This window comes from Papio anubis, chromosome X (genome assembly GCF_008728515.1).
Source record: "Papio anubis isolate 15944 chromosome X, Panubis1.0, whole genome shotgun sequence".
NCBI classification, from domain to species: Eukaryota; Metazoa; Chordata; class Mammalia; order Primates; family Cercopithecidae; genus Papio; species Papio anubis.
The window spans coordinates 20043556-20069358 of NC_044996.1; the positions used below are offsets into that span (position 1 = coordinate 20043556).

General features: G+C 39.8%; 1 protein-coding gene across 14 annotated transcripts in view; it reads left to right on the forward strand.

The window, feature by feature from the left end:
• The window catches only part of FAM122C (family with sequence similarity 122C), a 121161-nt gene that overhangs the window by 14043 nt on the left and 81315 nt on the right, over window positions 1-25803 (forward strand). For all 14 annotated transcript variants that reach the window (XM_009198295.4, XM_017954395.3, XM_009198294.4 and 11 more), the window contains exon 4: window positions 17594-17650. In XM_009198295.4, coding sequence (XP_009196559.1) covers window positions 17594-17650 — 57 coding nt within the window. The remainder of the gene's footprint in view (window positions 1-17593; window positions 17651-25803) is intronic.

The window sequence follows — 25803 nt, forward strand, 5'->3', positions numbered from 1 at the left end:
TGGGCTGAAAACAATGGGGTTTCTAAATATACAATCATGTCATTTGCAAATGGAACGAATTTGACTCCTTCTTTTCTAACTGAATACCTTGATTTCTTTCTCTTGCCTGATTGCCTAGCTAAAATTTCCAACACTATGTTGAATAGAATTGGTGAGAGAGGGCATCCTGTCTTAATGCCCAGTTTTCGAGGAATGCTTCCAGTTTTGCCCATTCAGTGTATTGTGGCTGTGGGTTTGTCATAAGCCCGGCTCTTATTATTTTTCAGAAGCGTTCCATTAATACGAATTTATTGAGAGTTTTAGCATGAAGGGCTGTGAATTTTGTCAAGGCCTTTTCTGCACTCTATTGAGATAATATGTGGTTTTGTCTTTGGTTCTGTTTATATGCTGGATTCGTTTGGTGATTTGCATATATTGAACCAGCCTTGCATCCCAGGGGATGAAGCCCTTGATCATGGTGGATAAGCTTTTGATGTGCTGCTGGACCGGTTTGCCAGTATTTTTATTGAAGATTTTTACATCGATGTTCATCAGGATATTGGCCTAAAATTCTCTTTTTTGTTGTATCTCTGCCAGGCTTTTGGTATCAGGATGATGTTGGCCTCATAAAAATGAGTTAGGGAGGGATTCCCTCTTTTTCTATTGATTGGAATAGTTTCAGAAGGAATGGTACCAGCTCCTCCTTGTACCTCTGGTACCAGAGTTAGTATGAATCCATCTGGTCCTGGACTTTGGTTGTGAGCTATTAATTATTTGCCTCAATTTCAGAGCCTACTATTGGTCTATTCAGGGATTCAACTTCTTCCTGGTTAAGTCTTGGGAGAGTGTAAGTGTCCAGGAAATTATCCATTTCTTCTAGGTTTTCTAGTTTATTTGCATACAGGTGTTTATAGTATTCTCTGATGGTAGTTTGTATTTCTGTGGGGTCGGTGGTGATATCCCCCTTATCATTTTTTATTACATCTATTTGATTCTTCTCTCTTTTCTTCTTTATTAGTCTTGCTAGCAGTCTATCAATTTTGTTGATCTTTTCAAAAAACCAGCTCCTGGATTCATTGATTTTTTTGGAGGGTTTTTTGTGTCTCTATCTCCTTCAGTTCTGCTCTGATCTTAGTTATTTCTTACCTTCTGCTAGCTTTTGAATGCGTTTGCTCTTGCTTCTCTAGTTCTTTTAATTGTGATGTTAGGGTGTCAATTTTAGATCTTTCCTGCTTTCTTTTGTGGGCATTTAGTGCTATAAATTTCCCTCTACACACTGCTTTAAATGTGTCCCAGAGATTCTGGTATGTTGTGTCTTTGTTCTCCTTGGTTTCAAAGAACATCTTTATTTCTGCCTTCATTTTGTTATGTACCCAGTAGTCATTCAGGAGCAGGTTGTTCAGTTTCCATGTAGTTGAGTGGTTTTGATTGAGTTTCTTAGTCCTGAGTTCTAGTTTGATTGCACTGTGGTCTGAGAGACAGTTTATTATAATTTCTGTTCTTTTACATTTGCTGAGGAGTACTTTACTTCCAACTATGTGATCAATTTTGGAATAAGTGTGATGTGGTGCTGAGAAGAATGTATATTCTGTTGATTTGGGGTGGAGAGTTCTGTAGATGTCTATTAGGTCCGCTTGATGCAGAGTTGAGTTCAATTCCTGGATATCCTTGTTAACTTTCTGTCTTGTTGATCTGTCTAATGTTGACAGTGGGGTGTTAAAGTCTCCCATTATTATTGTATGGGAGTCTAAGTCTTTTTGTAAGTCTCTAAGGACTTGCTTTATGAATCTGGGTGCTCCTGTATTGGGCGCATATATATTTAGGATAGTTAGCTCTTCCTGATGAATTGATCGCTTTACCGTTATGTAATGGCCTTCTTTGTCTCTTTTGATCTTTGTTGGTTTAAAGTCTGTTTTATCAGAGACTAGGATTGCAACCCCAGCTTTTTTTTTGTTTTCCATTTGCTTGGTAGATCTTCTTCCATCCCTTTATTTTGAGCCTATGTGTGTCTCTGCGTGTGAGATGGGTCTCCTGAATACAGCAAACTGATGGATCTTGACTCTTTATCCAATTTGCCAGTCTGTGTCTTTTAATTGGAGCATTTAGTCCATTTACATTTAAGGTTAATATTGTTATGTGTGAACTTGATCCTGTTATTATGATATTAGCTGATTATTTTGCTCGCTAGTTGATGCAGTTTCTTCCTAGCATTGATGGACTTTACATTTTGACATGTTTTTGCAATGGCTGGTACCAGTTGTTCCTTTCCATGTTTAGTGCTTCCTTCAGGATCTCTTGTAGGGCAGTCCTGGTGGTGACAAAATCTCTAAGCATTTGCTTGTCTGTAAAGGATTTTATTTCTCCTTCACTTATGAAACTTAGTTTGGCTGGATATGAAATTCTGGGTTGAAATTCTTTTCTTTAAGAATGTTGAATATTGGCCCCCACTCTCTTCTGGCTTGGAGAGTTTCTGCCGAGAGAGCTGCTGTTAGTCTGATGGGCTTCCCTTTGTGTGTATCCCGACCTTTCTTTCTGGCTGCCCTTAACATTTTTTCCTTCATTTCAACTTTGGTGAATCTGACAATTATGTGTCTTGGAGTTGCTCTTCTTGAGGAGTATCTTTGTGGCATTCTCTGTATTTCCTGAATTTGAATGTTAGCCTGCCTTACTAGGTTGGGGAAGTTCTCCTGGATGATATCCTGCAGAGTGTTTTCCAACTTGGTTCCATTTTCCCCATCACTTTCAGGCACTCCAATCAGACATAGATTTGGTACTCTTTCTTCCAGTTGATCGAGTCAGTTACTAAAGCTTGTGCATTTGTCACGTAGTTCTCGTGTTATGGTTTTCAGCTCTTATCAATTCTTTTAAGGACTTCTCTACATTGGTTATTCTAGTTAGCCATTCGTCAAATCTTTTTTCAAGGTTTTTAGTTTGTTTGCGCTGGTTACGTAGGTCCTCCCTTAGCTCTGAGAAGTTTGATTGACCGAAGCCGCCTTCTCTCGACTCGTCAAAGTCATTCTCCGTCCAGCTTTGTTCCGTTGCTGGCGATGAGCTGCGTTCCTTTGGAGGGGAAGATGCGCTCTGATTTTTTGAATTTCCAGCTTTTCTGCACTGCTTTTTCCCCATCTTTGGGTTTTTATCTGCCTTTGGTCTTTGATGATGGTGACGTGCTGATGGGGTTTTGGTGTGGGTGTCCTTTCTGTTTGTTAGTTTTCCTTCTAATGGTCAGGACCCTGAGCTGTAGGTCTGTTGGAGTTTGCTCGAGGTCCTCTCCAGACCCTGTTTGCCTGGGTATCAGCAGCGGAGGCTGCAGAAGATAGAATATTGCTGAACAGCGAGTGTTGCTGTCCGATTCTTGCTCTGGAAGGTTCATCTCAGGGGTGTACCCCACCGTGTGTGGTGTGAGGTGTCAGTCTGCCCCTAGTGGGGGATGTCTCCCAGTTAGGCTGCTAACTGGGTCAGGGACCCACTTGAGCAGGCAGTCTGTCCGTTCTCAGATCTCAACCTCCGTGCTGGGAGATCCACTGCTCTCTTCAAAGCTGTCAGACAGGGGCGTTTACCTCTGCTGAGGTTTCTGCTGCTTTCTGTTTAGCTATCCGCTCTCTAGTTTCTTAATTGCATACATATCCTTGTCTTGTTCCTCATCTAAGTAGGGAAGCTTTCAGTCCTTCACCATTGAATATGATTTTAGCTGTGAGTTTTTGGTAAATGTCCTTTATCATGTCAAGGAAATTTCCTTCTACTCCTACTTGCTGAATATTTTTCTTTTTTTTTTTTTCTTTTTGAGACAGAGTCTCACTTTGTCACCCAGGCTGGAGTGCAGTGACATGATCTCGGCTTGGTGCAACCTCCACCTCCTGGGTTCAAGCTATTCTCCTGCCTCAGCCTCCAGAGTAGCTGGGATTACAGGCACACACCACCACGCCCAGCTAATTTTTTTTGTATTTTTAGTAGAGACGGTGTTTCACCATGTTGACCAGGCTGGTCTCGAACTCTTGACCTCAAGTGATCCGCCCACCTCCACCTCCCAAAGTGCTGGGATTACAGGTGTGAGCCACCGAACCTGGCCTTATTGAGTATTTTTATCATGAAAGTGTGTTGAATTGTTTCAAGTGCTTTTTCTGCATCTCTTGGGATGATCATGTGTTTCCCCACCTTGGTAGATTCATATGGTATATTACGTTTATTTTTTCCATGTTGAACTACCCTTGCATTCCTGTGATAAATCTTTTTGCATCTGTATTCATGAGATATTGGCCTGTTGTTTTCTTGTGGTATCTTTTGCTAGCTTTGGTATCAGGGTAATGCTGGCCTCATAGAATGTATTAGGAGGTATTCCTTCATCTTCCACTTTTGGAAGAGTTTGGGTAGGATTTTATGTTGATTCTTGTTTTTTGTTTGTTTGTTTTTGTCTTTGTCTTTTTGAGATGGAGTTTTGCTCTTGTTGCCCAGGCTGGAGCACAGTGGCACGATCTTGACTCACTGCAATCTCTGCCTCCCGGGTTCAAGCGATTCTCCTGCCTCAGCCTCCTGAGTAGCTGGTATTACAGGCACCCGCCACCACGCCCAGCTAATTTTCTGTATTTTTAGTAGAGACAGGGTTTCATCATGCTGGCCAGGCTAGTCTCAAACTTCTGACCTCAGATGATCCACCTGCCTCGGCCTCCCAAAGTGCAGGGATTACAGGTGTGAGCCACTGTTCCTGGCCTGGTGTTGTTGATTCTTTGAATATTTGGTAGAGTTCAGCGTTGAAACCATCTGGTCCTGGATGTTTCTTTGTTGGGAGGTTTTTGATTACAAATTCTATCTCTTGTTATAGGTTTGTTGAGATTTTCTTTTTCTTCTTGAATCAGTTTGGTAATTTATGTGTTATGTGTTGTGTATTATAGATTTCTCTTATAATATGATTTTTAATGTGATAGAATCTATAGAATACATTTTAGTGAAATGTTATAGCTTGATACCAATTTAAAAATATTGCTCGTGGCCAGGCGTGGTGGCTTACACCTGTAATCCTAACACTCTGGGAGGCCGAGGCAGGAGGATCATGTGAGGTCAGGAGTTCGAGACCAGCCTGGCCAACATGGTGAAACCCCATCTCGACCAAAAATACAAAATTAGTCGGGTGTGGTGGTGCATGCCTGTAATCCCAGCTACTGGGGAGGCTGAGCCAGGAGAATCGCTTGAACCCAGGAGTTGGAGGTTGTGGTGAGACGAGATCACACCACTGCACTCCAGCCTGGCGACAGAGTGAGACTCTCTCTCAAAACAAAAAATAAACAAACAAACAAAAAATATTGCTTGCTAATCTTAAAAGTGGACATTTTCCTCCTCATAGAATGATATTCAATATTATTCCCACAATATAGTGGGAGAAATTATAACTGTTCATTAAATAAATATTTCTTCTTTCCACTCATTTACTCATTCATTCAATGATATTTATTGAGCACCTGTTTGCCTCTCAAAGCCTTCCATACCTATCCAGTCTTCTACTCAGCAAAACCAACGTAGTGGTTTAGGACCCACTACGTATTAGGCCCTGATCTAGTTGCCAGGGTTGATCTAACCGAGTTTGGGGAGGAGATAACATCTTAGTTGAGATCTTACTGATGTGAGGGGGTTAGCTAGTTTGGGATATTGATGACAGGGGTAGACAATATTCCTTGTAGAAAACAGTATGCTTGAAGTCCTGGAAAAGGAAGTATGCTGTATAGATAAAAGAGTGTGTATAAAATTTGAAAGAAGTGCATTTTAGCTACAGTGAAAGTAAATATACAGTAGTGAGAGATGTGGTTGAAGAAGTAGACTAGTGCAAGATCTTGTAGGGCCTTCAAGTCATGTTAAGTGTTTTGCACTTTATCCTAGGGTCAATGAGAAGCCATTGAAGAGTTTTGAGCCAATGATTGACATGATCAGATTTGTTAAAAGATTGCCCTGGCTGCAGAGTGGAAAGTGGATTGGAAGAGGGCAAACGTATATGCAAGAAGATCAGATAGGCTACTGCAATCACCCTGGCAAAGAGCTGATGGTAGCCTGGACTAGTGTGATGGTAGTGGAAATGGAGAAAAGTTCCAGATTCAGAAGAAATTTAAAAGATGGAATCAATGGATGTTGGGAAACAGTGGAGGCAAACATGACTCCTAGGTCTCTAGCTTGGGCAGCTGATGGGATGGTGGTGCCACAGAATAAGAAGGGACCACTGCAAGAAGAGTAGATTTACAAAGGAGGATGAGTTTAGCTTTGCACATGTTACATTTGAGGTTCTCTTGGACATGTAAACTAGTGATGTTCGATGTACTAGTTTGAAGCTCAGGAGTGAGATCTGGGCTAGAGATAACCATTTGGGAATCATCAGTAGATTGTTATTTAAAGCTGTGGGAATGAATGATACTACCTACAAAGAGAGTATAGAAAGAGCAGAGAAGAAGTTGCAGGACAAAACTTTAAAAATCACCAACACTTAAAAATCAATCAGAAGAGGAGTGATGGACTAAGTAGAGAGGCAGGAGGAGGCTTCAGAAGAGAGTAGTATCATGAAAAAACAAGGAAAAGTTGTAAGTCATATGCTGTCAAGCAGTCAAACAGACTGAAAAGTGTCCTTTAAATTATCAAAACAGAGATTACTCATGAATTCTTACATTTGAGAGCACTTTCCATAGAAGGAGGAGTGGGGTAAGATGAAGCCAGATTTGATTTTGAAGAATAACTGAGAGCCAAGGACCTATAAATGACACTGTACATCCAAGCTCAGTTATTTGGGGGGCGGGGGGGCAAATTCCTCATCTGTAAAATGGGAATGTAAGAGTAACTGCTTTATAGGTTTGTTGTGGATTACCTTGATCAGTATAAAGCACTCAGCACAGCACTGACACATACTAAATGCTCAATAAATATGTGTTTTTTTTAAATCAGTAATAGTACATATAGTCAGCCACCAGTGTACCTGGCTTTTTAAAAATTATAATTTTAAAATCTTTTTTTCTAGTACCAAACACTTAAAGGATACTTTTCCTTTATTTATTTATTTATTTTTGAGATGGATCTCTTGCCCAGGCTGGAGTGCAGTGACGTGATCTTGGCTCACTGCAACCTCCGCCTCCCAGGTTCAAGCGATTCTTCTGCCTCAGCCTCCTGAGTAGCTGGGACTACAGGCGTGCGCCACCACACTTGGCTAATGTTCACATTTTTAGTAGAGATGGGATTTCACCATATTGGCCAGGCTGGTCTCAAACTCTTGACATCGTGATCCACCTGCCTTGCCCTCCCAAAGTGCTGGGATTATAGGCGTAAGCCACTGTGCCCGGCAATACTTGGCATTTTAAAAATGCATAACATTCCTTAGGAATTCTAGGCTCTTAATTTGCATAATGTTCAGTTTAATATAATGTATATTTAAAATAAACCATCTTATATAACAGATTGTGTTTGGCAGAATTGAAGTCATTTTAACTTATTGGATGATGGGGATTTCAAGGCTTGTTGGTTTAGCTTGCTATAACAATACTATGCATATGGTTTTATTGTGTCAAAGTATCACTTCATTATTATTATAAGACATATGTAAGTATATACTTACCTTTAGTATAGAACTGCTGAATTATCTAGGGGAATGACATGAATTAGAATGCTTTTGGCAAAAGCAGTAAAATCCAATTCGAAGAGACTTAAACAGCCTGGGCAAAGTGGCTTATGCCTGTAATCCCAGCACTTTGGGAGGCCAAGGTGGGCAGATCACCTGAGGTTGGGAGTTCAGGACCAGCCTGGCCAACATGGTAAAATCCCGTCTCTCCTAAAAATACAAAAATTAGCCAGGCATGATGGCATGCGCCTGTAATCCCAGCTACTCAGTAGGCTGAGGCAGGAAAATTGCTTGGAGCCGGGAGGTGGAGTTTGCAGTGAGCCGAGATCACGCCACTGCACTCCAACCTGGGTGACAGAGTAAGACTCTGTCTCAAAAAAAACAAAAACAAACAAACAAACAAAAAACAGAGAGACTTAAACAATAAGGAACATTTATTATCTCAAATAATAAGAAACCCCAAGAAAAGGAGGTTCTAGGCCGGGTTAGTTCAGTGGCCCAATGACGTCATCAGAGACTCAGGTTCCTTCTATCTCTCCACCCTCCATCTTCAGCAGCCACAGTTAATTATGTACCTAGTAATTAGACCCAGGGTTCAAAATCAATGGATAGCAAGCTCTTATATATATATTTACAGATGTTGAGAAGGATATCTATCAACCTATCTTTAGTATATATCTCTGGAGCCTGGCATTATAGGCAGAATTTTATTTTTACTTTATGCATTTCTATACTAGTTGGGTGTTTTTCACAAAGCATGAGCAATACAGGTGTTTTCATTTCTAATAGATATTATATTACAAAATAGAAACATTATTCTTGAAAAAATACAAATATTATTGAATGATATCATAAACTATAAGTTTAATGGTTATATCCTATACTGGCCTATCCTTAAAATTGGTGCCACAGGCATCTAAAGTAGCCAAATTCAAAGAGACAGAAGGTAGAATGGTGGTTGCTAGGGTCTGGGAGGAGGAAGGAATGGGGAGTTGTAGTTTAAAGGATACAGTTTTGCAAGGGTACAGTTTTAAAGGGTTTCAGTTTTGCACAATGAAAAGAGTCTAGAGATTGGCTGCACAACGATGTGAATGTACGTAATACTGCTGAACTGTATGCTTCAAAATGGTTGAGATGGTAAGTTTCATGTTAGTGTATTTTACCATTATTTTAAAAATTGGTGCTACTTTTCATGTATTTAAATATAGGTAAAACAGGCTGGGCGCAGTAGCTCACGCCTGTAATCCCAGCACTTTCAGAGGCCCAGGCGGGCGGATTACTTGAGGTCAGGAGTTTGAGACTAGCCTGGCCAACATAGTGAAATCCCATCTCTACTAAAAATACAAAAAATTAGCCAGGTGTGGTGGCACGTGCCTGTAATCCCTGTTACTTGGGAGGCTGAGGCAGGAGAATCTCTTGAACCCAGGGGGTGGAGCTTGCAGTGAGCCAAGATCCCACCGCTGCACTCCAGCCTGGGCGACAGAGACAGACTCCATATGAAAAAATATATATATATACACACACACACACACACCCCATATATACCATATATACATATATATGGTGTGTATATATATATGGGGGGTGTGTGTATACATACATATATAGGTAAAACTGTTTTAGAAACAAATCACTGTGACAGAGGGCATTGAAGAGCCATGGGTTTCATTCAACACAAAAATAAAGATGTATATTTTCCAAGCATTGTATAAAAAAAAAAAAAAACTGTTCCCTCGCAATTATTTTGTTTAATTAAGTGCGAATATTTTCTTCACTTCTCTCGGGAAATCACTTCACCCACTTCTGTTGAATAGAAGCCCGAAGACCTCTTCTGACATTGAGACTATGCCTTCTCCCAAATCACCTCTTTGCTTTATCTCCTAAGAACTCTGAAGTTGACATGCCTGTGCTTTTCTCTCCCACCAGGAATTCTGGCCCTTCTCAATCTGGGTGTCACTGCGTCACTTCTCCATCCCCACCCCCTCCTCTTCCAAAGGAAGCAGGGGAAATGTCTCATCTTCCTAAGAGAAAAGGTTGTGCTTTTCTTGAGCAATTCCTCTGTTCTAATTTTAGGCCTACTGACATCTGTCTCATTAGGTTTTGCTTTTCATATTGGCAACCACAAACCCCAAATCTAGTGTATGGCCCCACAATGTCGCAAGCATGTAATACATTCCTGATCCTACTTTATGCCCTGTGCATCTAGCCCATGTTCAGTTCATGTTGAGTAGCATTATAAACCATCTTAAATCATTTCTGAAACTAAGCAGAGACATTTATAAACATAGTGTACAACCCTCTGTTTAGGATTTTCTGAGCATTTTATCTGTAGTTACTATAGTAGGAAATGGCTTAAAAACAGCAAACCTAGGAAAATGAAACATAATTTTTAAAAATCTTAATGTCTTTACAATATTAATTTTCTGTGATCTCTCTTAAATGGAACTAAGCTTGATTTTTCCTCCTATCTTAATCCCTTCACTGGAAATAATTCTTAGGAATTAGCTTCACCCAGCACCCTCCCTAACCTCCCCCTACTTCTACTCCCAGCCATCTTCACACCATGACATCATTCCTTGGTGCTGATACTCTTGGTTCCTTCCAAGGACTTTTTTCCTGGAACGTGAGAAAAAGGCACAGTGGGAAATTTACACAGAAGATACCAGTGATGTTTATTACATCTCAGTAAACTCATTATTTCTATTTTAATACTTTGTTTCATGTGGAAAAATTATCCAAGGTAATTCCTTTGCAAACACCACTTGTAGTATTTAATTTGGGGAGAATTCTCTTACAGAAGCCTTGTTTTCTGCAATTAATTTCTCGCATTATTACTAAAAGAATCAGCCAATACAATATTTGATCCACATTTTGTCCAATTAAAACATTCTTATAGCTTATGATTCTGTAGCTCAAGTTCAAATCCTACCTACCTCAGACATTTCACACTATCTCCCTGCTGGTGTCATCAATTTCAGTCAATCTTCTCATGATTTCCTGGATAAAGTTTTTCAATGGGAAATCCTAAGCCTTTACCTGAACCTAAACTGGTTCCTTCCCATTCCTTACATATAAATTAAAAATAATCTCTTCTAGGAAGTCTTCCATCATTATTTTATGAAACAAATTTGCCATACCATGTTTTCTCACTTATAAGTGGGAGCTAAATGGTAAGAACTTATGAACATAAGGAAACAACAGACACTAGGGTCTACTTGAGCGGGGAGGATGTGAGGAGGGAAGCAGAAAAGATAACTAGCAGGTACTGGGCTTACTACCTGGATGATGAAATAGTATGTACAACAGGCCAGGGACGGTGGCTCACACCTGTAATCCCAGCACTTTGGGAGGCCAAGGCAGGCAGATCACCTGAGGTCAGGAGTTTGAGACCAGCCTGGTCAACATGGTGAAACTCCATTTCTACTAAAAATACAAAAAAATTAGCCGGGCATAATGGTACGTGCCTGTAGTCCCAACTATTTAGGAGGCTAAGACAGGAGAATTGCTTGAACCTGGGAGATGGAGGTTGCAGTGAGCCGAGATTGCACCACTGTACCCCAGCCTGGGTGACAGAGCGAGACTCCATCTCAAAAAAAAAAAAAAAAGAAAGAAAGAAAAAAAGAAAAGGAATAATATGTACAACAAATCCTAGTGACACGTGTTTACCTATGTAACAAACCTTCACATGTAACCCCAAACCTAAAATAAAAGTTAAATAAATAAAAAATTAATAAAAAGTAATTGTCTTATTTATGACATGTAATTTTAATATAGCCAAAGTGTCACAATTTCTATAGAAAATATGTATACATTTAAGTTCAGGTTATATATCTTTTTCATTAGATTATAAACTTTATAAACCATAGTGTTTCATGTTATATATTGTGAATTTTCTGGGCATTTGATCGATGAAGATGTGAACCTTAGTAGCATGAATTAGATGTATTAAAATTCTACTTCTTCAAAGGTGTGTGTGTTTGTGTGTATGTATATGTGTGTATATGTATGTATATTTGTATACATGTATTCTATGTACATGTATACATATATACATACATGTGTACATGTATATGCATATACACAATATATACATGCACACATATATATCCATGTATAGATGAGATTTTTTTCAGGAAAACCTTAATTTTTCGGATTCTGTTCATGCCACTGCACAACTTCTCAATTAGTGTTACTAAAGGGAAATACTGAGGAAGAATCTCCAAAACGGTATAAATCACAGTGTTTTCTGCTTGCTTTGAAAATTTGATTATTTTTATAGTATGCCTTAAGAATGGGAATGTAAATATTTTTAAAATTAGCAATATTAGGGGTTCAAGTAAAAAAGAAAAAAGGTCACAGTATCTAATGTTGAGAGGGTACAAGGAAATAGGTATTCTAATACACTACTGGGAAATAAATTTAGGTAAGTTTTCTGGAGGGCAGCTTGGCGATCTGTATCAACAACCTTGCAACCCAGAAATTCCAGCTCTATGAATTGATCCTAAAGAATTAAGGATGTGCACAAACATTAGCTTAAAAGATATTATTACAACATTATTTACATGAGCTAGCAAAAAATATGGCAGCAGTCTGAATGTCTAACAACAGGGAATAGATCAATCGAAAGAGCCTTCATTACCTGTATTTGAATTCCAGTTCTAGCAATGACTGAATAACTCCTTGGGCAAGTTACTTAATCACTGTAGCCCTCAATTTTTCTGAGGCAAAATGGGGGTGATAATAATGCATACCTCATGAGGTTGCTGTGAGAATTGAATGAGATAAAACATGTGTGGCACATAATAAAAGTGCTGCTTATTATTATGGTACATCCTTACAGTATAATACTCAGCACTTAAAATGGCGTTGCAGATGAATTTTAACATGGAAAGACTCAGAATGTATAAAATTATATATATTAAATATATATGCTTTATAATGAGAAAAAAATGTGAGCCAATATCTGTTAAAAACGAAAAGATCAGGGACAGGCCTGGTGGCTCATGCCTGTAATCCCAGCACTTTGGGAGGCCAAGGTGGGTGGATCACTTGAAGCCAGGAGTTCGAGATCAGCCTGGCCAACATGGAGAAATCCTGTCTCTACTAAAAATATAAAAATTAGCCGGGCATGGTGGCGCACGCCCATAATCCCAGCTACTCGGAAGGCTGAGGCAGGAGAATTGCTTAAACTCAGGAGGTGGAGGTTGCAGTGAGCCAAGATTGGGCCACTGCACTTTAGCCTGGGTGATAGACTGAGACTCCTTCTCAAAAAAAAAAAAAAAAAAAAAAAGAAGACGGAGAAGGAGAAGGAGAAGGGGAGAAGGAGAAGAAGAAGAAAACAGATCAGGACAAACGGCAGAGCATAGAGGAATTTTAGGGCAGTGAAACTACTCTGTAGCATACTATAATGATGGATGCATGTCATACAAAACCCTTAGCATATCCAACACCAGGAGTGAACCTAAATGTAAACTATGAACTTTGGGTGGTAATGATGTGCCAATGTGGCTTCATTGGTTGTAAAAAATGCACCATTCTGGTGAGGGATGTTGATAGTGGGAGAGGCTGCACCTGTGTGAGGGCTGGGGGGTATGTGGGAACTCTTTATAATTTCTGTTCAATTTCACTGTGAACCGAAGAGTGCTCTAAAAAATAAAATCTATTAAAAATAAATAAATAAAAGATCAAATAGGAAAAGACTGGAAACTGCTGGGTAACAGGGGACAGATAGCCTAGTTTTATAAATACTCAGCATATAATCCAAATTGTTTATGTATCATTAAATGATGTATTTTAGAGTGTTTGACGATGATAGTAATAATGGTGGTAGTAGTAATAGTTACCATTTATTTAGCACATACTGTGTGCCAGGTGCTGTGCTAAACACATTACATGCATTATCACCATTATCACATTTAATATAAGTAGATGCTTGAAACAGCAACTCTGGCATGTTGTTCTTAACGCTATTGCCTATAGCAACAAATTATATACTCAATGTATCCCTTTAATATAAGTTTTATCCAGAAAAGATTTCTGACTTTTGTTAGAAGGGGCAACTAATAGCATTATTGGTTTGAATTACAAATTTCCTTAGAATATCAACCCTGGAACATGATTAATACAGACCAGTCTGAGTTACGCACCAGTCAAGAGTCCACAACTGTCAGATTTTTATTATTATTATTATTATTATTATTATTTGAGTCAGTCTTGCTCTGTCATCCAGGCTGGAGTGCAGTGGTGCAATCTTGGCTGACTGCAACCTCCGCCTCCCAGGTTCAAGTGATTTCTCCTGTGGCAGCCTCCAGAGTTATAGGCGCCTGCCACCACACCTGGCTTTTTTTTTTTTTTTTTTTTTTTTTTTTTGTAGAGATAGGGTTTCACCATGTTGGCCAGGCTAGTCTTGAACTCCTGACCTCAAGTGATCTGCCCGCCTTGGCCTCCCAAAGTGCTAGGATTACAGGTGTGAGCCACCACGTCCAGCGTGACATGTTTATACCCATTCTCTGGATAGCAATAGAACCAGGCTCAGGGCTGATGATATCTGAGTATGTCTATTCCAAAGTTAAATAGATGGTGCCATTAGGTGTAACCTGCTCTTCTCCTATGTATAACAGAGTAGATCATTTTTCCACAGTTCAAACTCTTTGAGCATGACATTTAAAGCTTTCTAGCATCTTCACGCTTTTGGCCTCAGAGTCCTTTCTCCCTCCATGAACTCTTGGTGTTCCACTCACACAGGGCCAATATCCCGTCTTAACACATGCCAAGCACTTTCACTTTTCTGTTGCTTTTGCTGGCAAACTCCTTGTCCTAAAGGTCCAACTGAAATACCACCTTATGCCTTTCTTATTTGTCTTCCACCTCCCACCCCCTACACACACCCACTTCATCTTTGCTTTTTATTCCCGCCCTACTTTGCTTTCATTTGACGTGCACTTCCTTGTCTCTTATATAAAATCTGCTTCCAAGACTGGTTTCTTCAGTGGATTGTAAGGTCTCTGAGTAATAACTGAGAGTAATAGCAACAGCTTATTAGCTGTCTTTTTTTTTTTTTTTTTTAAAGAAAACAATTCTCTCATTCCCCTCTGAGCAGAAAAATAGCTCATTAAACATAGCAAGTATTCAAAAAATAGTGAAATACTTAACAGCTAGCCATATTTTGACAATAGCTAATTAGTGTGGTGAAGTAGTTGTTGCTAATTGTCAAATAAAATTTATTTGTAGTAAATTTTCCGTTACCCACATACCAATTTTCTACTGTTATTTTTACAACCTTGGCTGTTTCTTCTACTTTATAGCAAATGATTTGAAAAAAAACAAACTGATTTTAATACTTTAAGCAACATATAATGAGTGAGGTAATATATTCCTTAAAAAGCAATATGATACATTTTAAAACCCAACAAAAATTCAGACTATCTCCTTCATAGAAATATTTATTTATCCAACACATACTTTATTTTAATTAATTAATTTGTTTATTTAGAGATGGTGTCTTGCTCTGTTGCCTAGGCTGGAGTGCAGTGGCACGATCTCAGCTCACTGTAAGCTCTGCCTCCTGGGTTCAAGCGATTCTTCTGCCTCAGCCTCCTGAGTAGCTGGGGTTCCAGTCACCTGCCACCATGCCTGGCTAATTTTTGTATTTTTGGGAGAAACAGGGTTTCACTATATTGGCCAGGCTGGTCTCGAACTCCTGACCTCAAGTGATCCACCCGCCTCCACCTCTTCCTCCCAAAGTGCTGGAATTACAGGCATGAGCCACCACACCTGGCCCAACACATACTTTTTGAACACTCATCTTGCCTCCACTCACTCACTCACTCCTCTTACTGCCTTTCATGGCCACACTCCATCTGTTGGTTTCTACTGGGAACCTTAGCAACCTCTTCTTCAGCCTTCTGGTCATTTCTCTAATCTACCTCCTTCTCTTCACTCTCCGTTTTTCATTTAGACCCTCGCCATCTGTGACCTGGCCTGTGACCCTGCGTCTAGTCCGTCTTCCATCCACCATCAATGTGTTCTGCATGATGTTGCTCGGGTTACCTTTCTAAAGTAGATATGATCTTGTTTAAACAACCTTTGAGGTTTAAGAACTCAGAGGAATCTATGCTCTGGGTTTCCTATTGTGCTCAAAGGCTAAAGTCCAAAAACTACAATCTGATTTTAGTCTAATTTCCCTAAATTTGTTTCCTGCTGCACCCTCGCAAGTACTAAGTTTCAGCCACTCTGAACCTCTCTGTTCCCTGAACATTCCTCTCTGCCTGAGTGTTTCCTCTCACTCCTTGAAATGTCCTCCCTCCTCTTCTCTATCTAATGAATTGCTACTCCTCTGTGAAGACTTCTCCAAGACCCACACAGAGTTCTCTGTCCTTTGAACTCTGTCTCTTGAACCCAAATCATAACTCTGTTCTGCCATTTGACTGTGACCTAGTTTCCCCTAATTAGACTTTGACTTGCTCAAGGACAGGAAAATGTCTTATTTATCTTTGGATCTTCAGGGCCTAGCTCAGTGCGCTCGCGCTCTCTCTCTCTCTCTCTCTCTCTCTATATATATATATATACACACACACACACACACACACTCTCTCCAGCCTAGGCAACACAGCAAGACACCATCTCTAAAAAAATAAATAAATAAAAAAAATAAAGTATGTGTTGGATAAATAAATGTTTCTATGAAGCAGATAGTCTGAATTTCTATTGGGTTTTAAAATGTATCATATTGCTTTTTAAGGAATATATTACCTCACTCATTATATGTTGCTTAAAGTATTAATATATATATTATATACACTATATATATGTACACTATACTATGTACACTATATATATACTATATACACCATACACACACACACACACACACACACACACACATATGTGGGTTTTTGCCATCTTGTGCAGGCTGGTCTTGAACTCCTGGCCTCAAGTGATCCTCTCAAAGTGCCAGGATAATAGGCATGAGTCCCCCGTGCCTGGCCTCCAGGTCCTTTCTTTTCTTTTTCTTAAAAATCCCAAGTAGCTGGGATTAGAGGCATGTGCCACCACGCTCGGCTAATTTTTGTATTTTTAGTAGAGACAGGGTTTCACCATGTTGGCCAGGCTGGTCTCGAACTCCTGGCCTCAAGTGATCTGCCTGCTTTGGCCTCCCAAATTGCTGGGAATACAGGCATGAGCCACCGCGCCCGACCTCATTCAATATTTTGAATGTACAACTCAATGTGCTCTTAAGGTAGAATTTGAAACTAAGATATGGTAAACACATTATCTGGCATTTTAAGAAATAACCACGGTACAGAAAGAGTTTACAAATGAATTCTGAAGATAATTTTCAAGCCTCATTTTCACACTTAGCTTTAAATGCCTCCATTCTTTCATTCCCCTCTTGTGTGGGTCCTCATAAGCTTTGAGAGAAGACTGAAAAGGAAAAAGTAGCCCCAAAAAAGAGAAAGGACCTAGACAAGAAGTATCTGAGCAACCAAGAGTAAAATATGCTAAATGACTTGAAAGTGATTACCTTAAAGTCATTCCATATTATGAAAGTTTGGTTTCCCAGCTAGATTCCAGGATATTTGATGTAGTTATTCTGTTTATGATTTTTGGGCAGTATGCTTGGCAAGCTAGCTACTGATTCAATGACTGTTTCAGCTTTTTGTTCTGGGTAATACCTCTCACTAAGCTTTAATGATGGGCTAAAACTGGCAAGAAAAATGAGGCAATTTTAAGATCTAGTGCCTTAGGAAAGAAAAGGTAGCGACAAACAAAATCCTCTATTGATGTTCTGCTCTGTATTTATTATGATAACAGTTATTTTCTTCTGTTTTGGAAAGTGTTGATTTTTGATTAGTATAATTTTCAGTCAAGATTCAGTTGGATCTTTTTTTAACTTTGAACCTAACTGATACTGTTGCTGGCATGCGTAAGACACTAAATAATTATTTTAGGTAATTCAACATTGACTTAATGTTTAGATATAATTAATCAGAAACGTTAAAGCAAGCTTGACATCTACATTTTAAATTTCAGTTGTTGCCACCTTCTCCCTTTCATGGTTCCATCAGCCGCCTTCATCAAATCAAACAGGTAAGAAGACTTTCCAAACTGACAACTGGTCATTTAAAAAAGTAAATTTTATTTTTCTTTGTGAAAATACCTATATTTCAGTAATTCTAAGTGAGGTCACATGTAATTAAGTTTTTATTTCTAGGAATGATTTCTTTAAAAAAAGACAAAACAAACTAAGAAGCCCTTTATTTGGCTTATTAACTGTTTTAATTAATAATTTCTGGAAATACTACATACTCTTATACCTTGAGTCTAGCTTCGTTCTTCCAGGGATCTGAAAGTGGAATGTTATACACAAAAATTAATTTTCAGCTTCATAATAACTGTAGTTATCATTATTTTTTTAACCCTCAGATGAGTTTTTTGACAGATAAAATGGGCTTCATGCTATTGTTTTGTGTTAACTTCTTAGTGATCTGAGTTCAGGGACACATTGTACCTCACTGGTTTATATTTTGTGCCCGTGTACACGCATGCGCATCTCTGTGTGCGTGTGTGTTTGTGTTTGTGTGTGTGGTTGGGAGGGTGTATGAGGGTGGGTGGGTGTGCACTCATGTGCACATGCATGCTTAATAGCACAAGCATAATACAGAATTCAACCTTTTAATTATCCAAGGATTAGCCACAGAACTCAAAAGATCAAATCACCACTATGCCACAGGTGGTATTTTTTTTTTGATCCAGTTACAAGCAGACATTTTTCCCCCCAAGAGAGGCTTATTATTCACTTAGCACTAATAGGTACTTTCCATTTGTGGTCTCATTTTATCTTGCAACAACTTTATAAGGTCAGAAACTAAAAAGGGGAGAAATTTAGCAATTTACCCAATGTCCAGAGTTGGTGAATGTCAGAGCCAAGATTTGGCCCCAAATTACTGGATTATTTTCCAGCTCCCCTTTCCCTGTTTCAGTGCACAAAGCCCATAATACCGTCTTGTAATCCTAGTTGTTAGTCCTCCAACTCTTGCTTCCTTTCCCTCTCCCTTCCACCCCTGTGGCATGGCTTCCCTAAGGTCAGCTTATCCACTAGCAGGAAAGTATGGTAAAAACGGTTTTTTTCCTTTTTTTTTTGAGACAGAGTTTTGCTCTGTTGCACAGACTGGAGTGCAGTGGCTCCATCTTGGCTCACTGCAACCTCCACCTCCCGGGTTCAAGTGATTCTCCTGCCTAAGCCTCCCGAGTAGCTGGGATTACAGGCGCCTGCCACCATGCCCGGCTAATTTTTGTATTTTTAGTAGAGACAGGGTTTCATCATGTTGGCCAGACTGGTCTCAAACTCCTGACCTCAGGTGATCTGACCACCTCCGCCTCCCAAATTGCAGGGATTACAGGTGTGAGCCACCGCGCCAGGCCTTTTTTTTACTTTTTAGTAGGTAAAAGTTGCTTTTACTCCTGTCTTTGTATGTAGCTATTTTAGAAATTCTTAAGGAATGAAACAAGTTCAAAGAAGTAGTAAAGCGACCTCTGGTTTATCTGTGCAATATGTTTCTTTGCTTTTCCTAAATCAAACCAAATATTTGAAAATGGGTTACGTGTTGCTATTTGCTGACGAAGCTTGATATAAATACTAATTTACACTGGTTAGGAATATAAGTTTAATGCAGTTTATTTCCATAGTAACATAATATATATTATAAACATTTAAAAATGAAATGTAAGTAGAAAATGAATGAGATGGGAAAACAGAAAAACATTAATTTTCAATCTGGATACTGATTGAATGGAAAATTAAGACTTATTTTCAGCAGTTTAATGGTCTGATAGATATCTTAAGTTGCATATTTCTTTTTTTTTCTTTTTTTTTTTGAGACGGAGTCTTACTCTGTCGTGCAGGTGGGAGTGCAGTGGCACTATCTCAGCTCACTATAATCTCCACCTCCTGGGTTCAAGGGATTCTCCTGCCTCAGCCTCCCGAGTAGCTGGGATCACAGGTGCATGCCACCACACCCGGCTAATTTTTTTGTATTTTTAGTAGAGATGGGATTTCACCATGTTGGTCAGGCTGGTCTCGAACTCCTGACCTCAAGTGATCTGCCCACCTCAGCCTCCAGCCTCCCAAAGTACTGGGATTACAGGGGTGAGCCACTGTGCCTGGCATAGGTTGCATATTTCTTTACATGCATTCTTTGACTGACTTCTTTGTCCCTATTAAACTTAACCCTTTAAGTGCAAAACGGAAATGTGTGGTTCTCTCCCCATTACCTTCTGAACTTTCACTTTAACAACATTAATAAGGGCATTGATTTTCTCAAAACGGGGGGAATAATATTGGCTATCTCATAGAATCGTTTTGAGGATGAAAAGAATTACAACTGACCCTTCAACAACCTGGGTTTTTAAAAAGTAATTAATTTAATTTTTATGGGTGCCACGGGGTACATGAGATACTTTGATATAGGCATGCAACATGTAATAATCACATCAGGGTAAATGGAGTATCCATCCCTTCAAGCATTTATCCTTTGTGTTACAAACAATTCAACTATACTTTTAGTTATGTTTAAATGTACAATTAAATTATTATTGACTAGAGTCACCCTGTTGTGCTAGCAAATACTGAGTCTTACTTGTTCTTTCTAACTATATTTTTGTACCCATTAACCATCCCACTTCCTCGCCACCCCTCATTTACCCTTCCCAGCCTTGTAACCATCCTTCTAATCTCTATCTCCATGAGTTCAAGTGTTTTAATTTTTACCTCCCACAAATAAGCAAGAACATGAGGCTGGGCGCGGTGGCTCACGCCTGTAATTCCAGCACTTTGGGAGCCTGAGGGGGGCAGATCACTTGAGGTCAGGAGTTCAAGACCAGCCTGGCCAACATGGTGAAACCCGTCTCTACTAAAAATACAAAAATTAGCCATGTGTGGTGGTGGGCGCCTGTCATCTCAGCTATTCAGGAGGCTGAGACTAGAGAATCACTTGAACCTGGCAGGTGGAGGTTGCAGTGAGCTGAGATCACGCCACTGCACTCCAGCCTAGGTGACAGAGTGAGACTCCGTCTCAAAAAAAAGAAAAAAGAAGATAAGTTAAAACATGAGATGTTTGTCTTTCTGTGCCTGGCTTATTTCACTTAACATAATGACCTCCAGTTTCATCCATGTTGCTGCAAATGACTGGATCTCTTTTTTTTTTTTTTTTTTTTTGAGATAGTCTCGTTCTATCACCCAGGCTGGAGTACAGTGGCACCATCTCAACTCACTGCAACCTCTGCCTCCTAGGTTCAAGTGATTCTCCTGCCTCAGCCTCCTGAGTAGCTGGGATTATAGGCCCACGCCACTGCGACAGACTAATTTTTGTATTTTTTGTAGAGACAGAGTTTTGCCATGTTGCCCAGGCTGGTCTCAAACTCCTGACCTCAGGTGATCCTGCCTGCCTCGGTCTCCCAAAGTGCTGGGATTATAGGTGTGAGCCACCGTGCCCAGCCTGGATCTCATTCTTTTTATGGCTGAATAGTACTCCACTGTTTATATGTACCACATTTTCTTTATCCATTCATCTGTTGATGAACACTTAGGCTGCTTCCAAATCTTAGCTATTGTAAACAGTGCTGCAATAAACATGGGAGTGTAGATATTTCTTCCATATACTGATTTCCTTTTTGGTGGGTGATATACCTTGGAGTGAGATTGCTGGATCATATGGTAACTCTATTTTTCAATTTTTGAGGAACTTCCAAACTTGAACAACATGGATTTGAATGGCGTGGGTGCACTTATACACAGATAATGGAGATCAAAAATACAGTATTGTTGTGATGTGAAACCCTCCTATATGTATGGCTGACTTTTTGTATCCTTGGGTTCCAGAAGGCCCCCTGTGGACTTGAGGATGTGTGGATTTTGGTATATGCCGGGGGGTGGCGGGGTGAGGGGTGGTGCTGGAACCAATTCCCTACATATACCAAGGGACGACTGTAAGTAATTATGCGTAGTGCCAAGAGTACTGCATTAAAAAAATCTTTTTAAATGGAAAATTTAAAACATAGAATGTAGAATCTCCATATACCTAACACACAGCTTTAACAATTATCCACATTTTGTATATCCTTTTTCATCTATCTGCTTCTCTTTTAGGGGTGGGAGAGAGTGCTTTAAAGTAAATTTCTGACATATCTTTTTACCCAAGTTTATGGGCATGAGAAGGACTTTTTCCCCCCATAATCACAATGCCATAATTATGCGTAACAAATTATCTTATTCCTTAATGTCATCTAAATCCACGTTATATTTTTCCTAATTCTCAAAAATGCATTTTTAACTGATCCAAACAATCCAAATATGACATTTGGTTGATATATATTGATATATATCTCTTAGATCTCTTTTATTTAAAAAAGCATTTTTATTTTATTTTATTTTATTTTATTTTATTTTACTTAAGTTCCAAGATACATGGGCAGAATGTGCAGGTTTGTTACATAGGTATACGTGTGCCATGGTGGTTTGCTGCACCTATTGATCTGTCATCTAGGTTCCCTCCCCTCGCCACCTCCCCCCCAACAGGCCCTGATGTGTGTTGTTCCCCTCCCTGTGTCCATGTGTTCTCATTGTTCAACTCCCACTTATGAGTGAGAACATGCAGTGTTTGGTTTTCTGTTCCTGTGTTAGTTTGCTGAGGATGATGGCTTCCAGCTTCATCCATGTCCCTGAAAAGGATATGCTCTCATTCCTTTTTATGGCTGCATAGTATTCCATGGTGTATATGTACCAAATTTTCTTTATCCAGTCTGTCATTGATGGGCATTCAGGTTGGTTCCTTGTCTTTGCTATTGTAAATAGTGCTGCAGTAAGCATGCATGTGCATGTGTCTATAGTAGAATGATTTATATTCCTTTGGGTATATACTTAGTAATGGGATTTCTGGGTCAAATGATATTTCTGGTTCTAGATCCTTGAGGAATTGCCACACCGTCTTCCACAATGGTTGAACTAATTTGCATTCCCACCAACAGTGTAAAAGCGTTCCTATTTCTCCACAGCCTTGCCAGCATCTATTGTTTCTTGACTTTTTAATCATCGCCATTCTGACTGGCATGAGATGGTATGTCATTGTGGTTTTGATTTGCATTTCTCTAATGATCAGTGATGTTGAACTTTTTTTCGTATGTTTGTTGGCCATATAAATGTCTTCTTTTGAGAAGTGTCTGTTCATATCTTTTGCCCACTTTTTGATGGGGTTGTTTTTTCTTGTTTCAGTTCCTTGTAGATTCTGGATATTAGACCTTTGTCAGATGGGTGGATTGCAAAACTTATCTCCTATGCTGTAGGTTGCCTGTTCACTCTGATGATAATTTCTTTTGCTGTGCAGAAGTTCTTTAGTTTAATTAGATCCTATTTGTCAATTTTCGCTTTTGTTGGAATTGCTTTTGGCATTTTTGTCATGAAGTCTTTGCCCATGCCTATGTCCTGAATGGTATTGCCTAGGTTTTCTTCTAGGGTTTTTATGGTTTTGGATTTTACATTTAAATCTTTAATCCATCTTGAGTTAATTTTTGTGTAAAGTACAAGGAAGGGTCCAGTTTCAGTTTTCTGCATATGGCTAGTCAGTTTTCCCAGCACCATTTATTGAATAGGAAATCCTTTCCCTATTGCTTGTTTTTGTCAGGTTTGTTGAAGAGCAGATGGTTGTAGATGTGTGATGTTATTTCTGAGGTCTCTGTTCTGTTCCATTGGTCTATATGTCTGTTTTGGTACCAGTACCATACTGTAAAACAGCATTTTCTGCCTGTTTTTTGTGCCATGCCTCTTATTTATTGAACAAACCAGGGAGGCCATTTGTCCTGTATAATGTCCCACATTCTGATTTTGCTTCCATGTGGTGTTAATATGTTCTTTTATCCTCTGTATTTCCTGTAAAATAGTTTTTTTGTTTGTTTTTGTTTTTAGACAGAGTCTTACTCTGTCGCCCAGGCTGGAGTGCAGTGGTGCAATCTCGGCTCACTGCAACGTCTGCCTCCCTGGTTCAAGCGATTCTCTAGCCTCAGCCTCCCGAGTAGCTGGGATTACAGGTGCCCACCACCCCACCCAGCTTTTTTTTTTTTTTTTTTAAAGTAGACAGGGGGTTTCACCATGTTGGCCAGGCTGGTCTCAAACTCCTGACCTCAAGTGATCCGTCCATCTTGGCCTCTCAAAGTGCTGGGATTACAGGCATGAGCCACCACACCTGGCCTCCTGTAAAATAGTATGATGAAATTTGCTTTTAATTTTAAATGAGCACACAGCCCCAAGTCAATGTTAGGTTCTGGGCCAATATTTGGTTTATGTTACACCTTTCTTATTAAGCAATTAGGACAATTTCTTCTCAACTGTTATTATTAGCTGCTTTCTAAGTATTAAAGAGATTGAGACCATCAAGCTAGAAGTTAATTTTCTAAACACAGTTATTATTCCTAAATAGGAATTATTTTGTGTAATTTTCCTTTCCTAATAAAAATTTTATTTTATTTATTTTTTAGACAGGGTCTTGCTCTGTTGCCTAGACTGGAGTGTAGTGACATGATCATAGCTCACTGCAGCCTCGAACTACTGGGTTAAAGTGATCCTCTTGCCTTAGCCTCCCGACTAGCTAGGACTACAGGTGCACACCACCATGCCTGGATAATTTTTTATTTTATTTATTTATTTATTTATTTATTTATTTATTTATTGAGACGGAGTCTCGCTCTGTCGCCTAGGCTGGAGTGCAGTGGCATGATCTTGGCTCACTGCAACCTTTGCCTCCCAGGTTCAAGCAATTCTCCTGTCTCAGTCTCCCGACTAGCTGGGACTACAGGCACCCACCACCACGCCTGGCTAACTTTTGTATTTTTAGTAGAGATGGAATTTCACCATATTGGTCTGACTGGAGTCACCACCACGCCTGGCTAACTTTTATATTTTTAGTAGAGATGGGATTTCACCATATTGGTCTGACTGGTCTAGAACTCCTGACCTCAGGTGATCCACCCGCCTCAGCATCCCAAAGTGCTGGGATTACAGGCGTGAGCCAACACGCCTGGCCAATTTTTTAAATTTTTTGTAGAGATGACATCTCCCTGTGGTGCCCTGGCTGGTGCTGAAATCCTGGCCTCAAGTGGTATTCCTGCATCAGTCTCCCGAGGTACTGGCATTACAGGCGTGAGCCACCACGTGTGGCCCCTAATAAAAATTGAGCTCGTATTCCAAAAGATCTGAATGCATTCAGTCTGTAGTTCCCTGTTTCCCAAAGCTCTAAACATAAATAAGTGCCATGCAGAAACAGTTTGTATATTAGTTTGCTCAGGCTGCCATAACAAAGTATCACAAACTGGGTGGCTTAAACAACAGAAATATATTGTTTCACATTTCTTAGGGCTAGAAGTCTGAGATAAAGGTGTCAGGAGGGTTGATTCCTTCCGAGGTCTGTGAGGGAGGATCTGCTCCAGGCCTCTGCCCTTGGCTTGTTGATGGCTATCTTCATGTTCACATAGTGTTCTCCCTGCGCATGTGTTTGTTTCTAAGTTTCTCCTTTTCATGAAGGACGGCAGTCACATTGGATTAGGGCCCACCCTAATGACCTCATCCTAACCTGCTTGCTTCTGAAAATATTCTGTCTCTAAATAAGGTCACATCCTGAGGCACTGGGGATTAGGACTTCAACATAGGAATTTGGGGGGACACAATTCAACCCATAACAGTTTGCTCACAGTTTCTTATTATATAGCTTTATATTTAATTCCTGATTTGTTAAACAGGATATGAGTCATTGGCACCCAATAACAACTTGACTTTCTCTATAGTGTCTTAAGTAAAAATCAATAAAAAGAAATTGAGCTGGGCGTGGTGGCTCGTGCCTGTAATTTCAGTGACTTGAGAGGCCGAAGCAGGAGGATCACTTGAGGCCAGGAGTTCAAGACCAGCCTGGGCAACATAACAAGACTCCGTCTTTTAAAAAAAAAAATTTTTTTAACTTGCTGGCCAGGCACGGTGGCTCATGCCTGTAATCCCAGCACTTTGGGAGGCCGAGGCAGGTGGATCACCTGAGGTCGGGAGTTCGAGATCAGCCTGATCAACATGGAGAAACCCCGTCTCTACTAAATATATAAAAATTAGCCAGGCCTGGTGAGGCACGCCTGTAATCCCAGTTACTTGGGAGGCTGAGGCAGAAGAATCACTTGAACCCGGGAGCCAGAGGTTGCAGTGAGCTGAGATT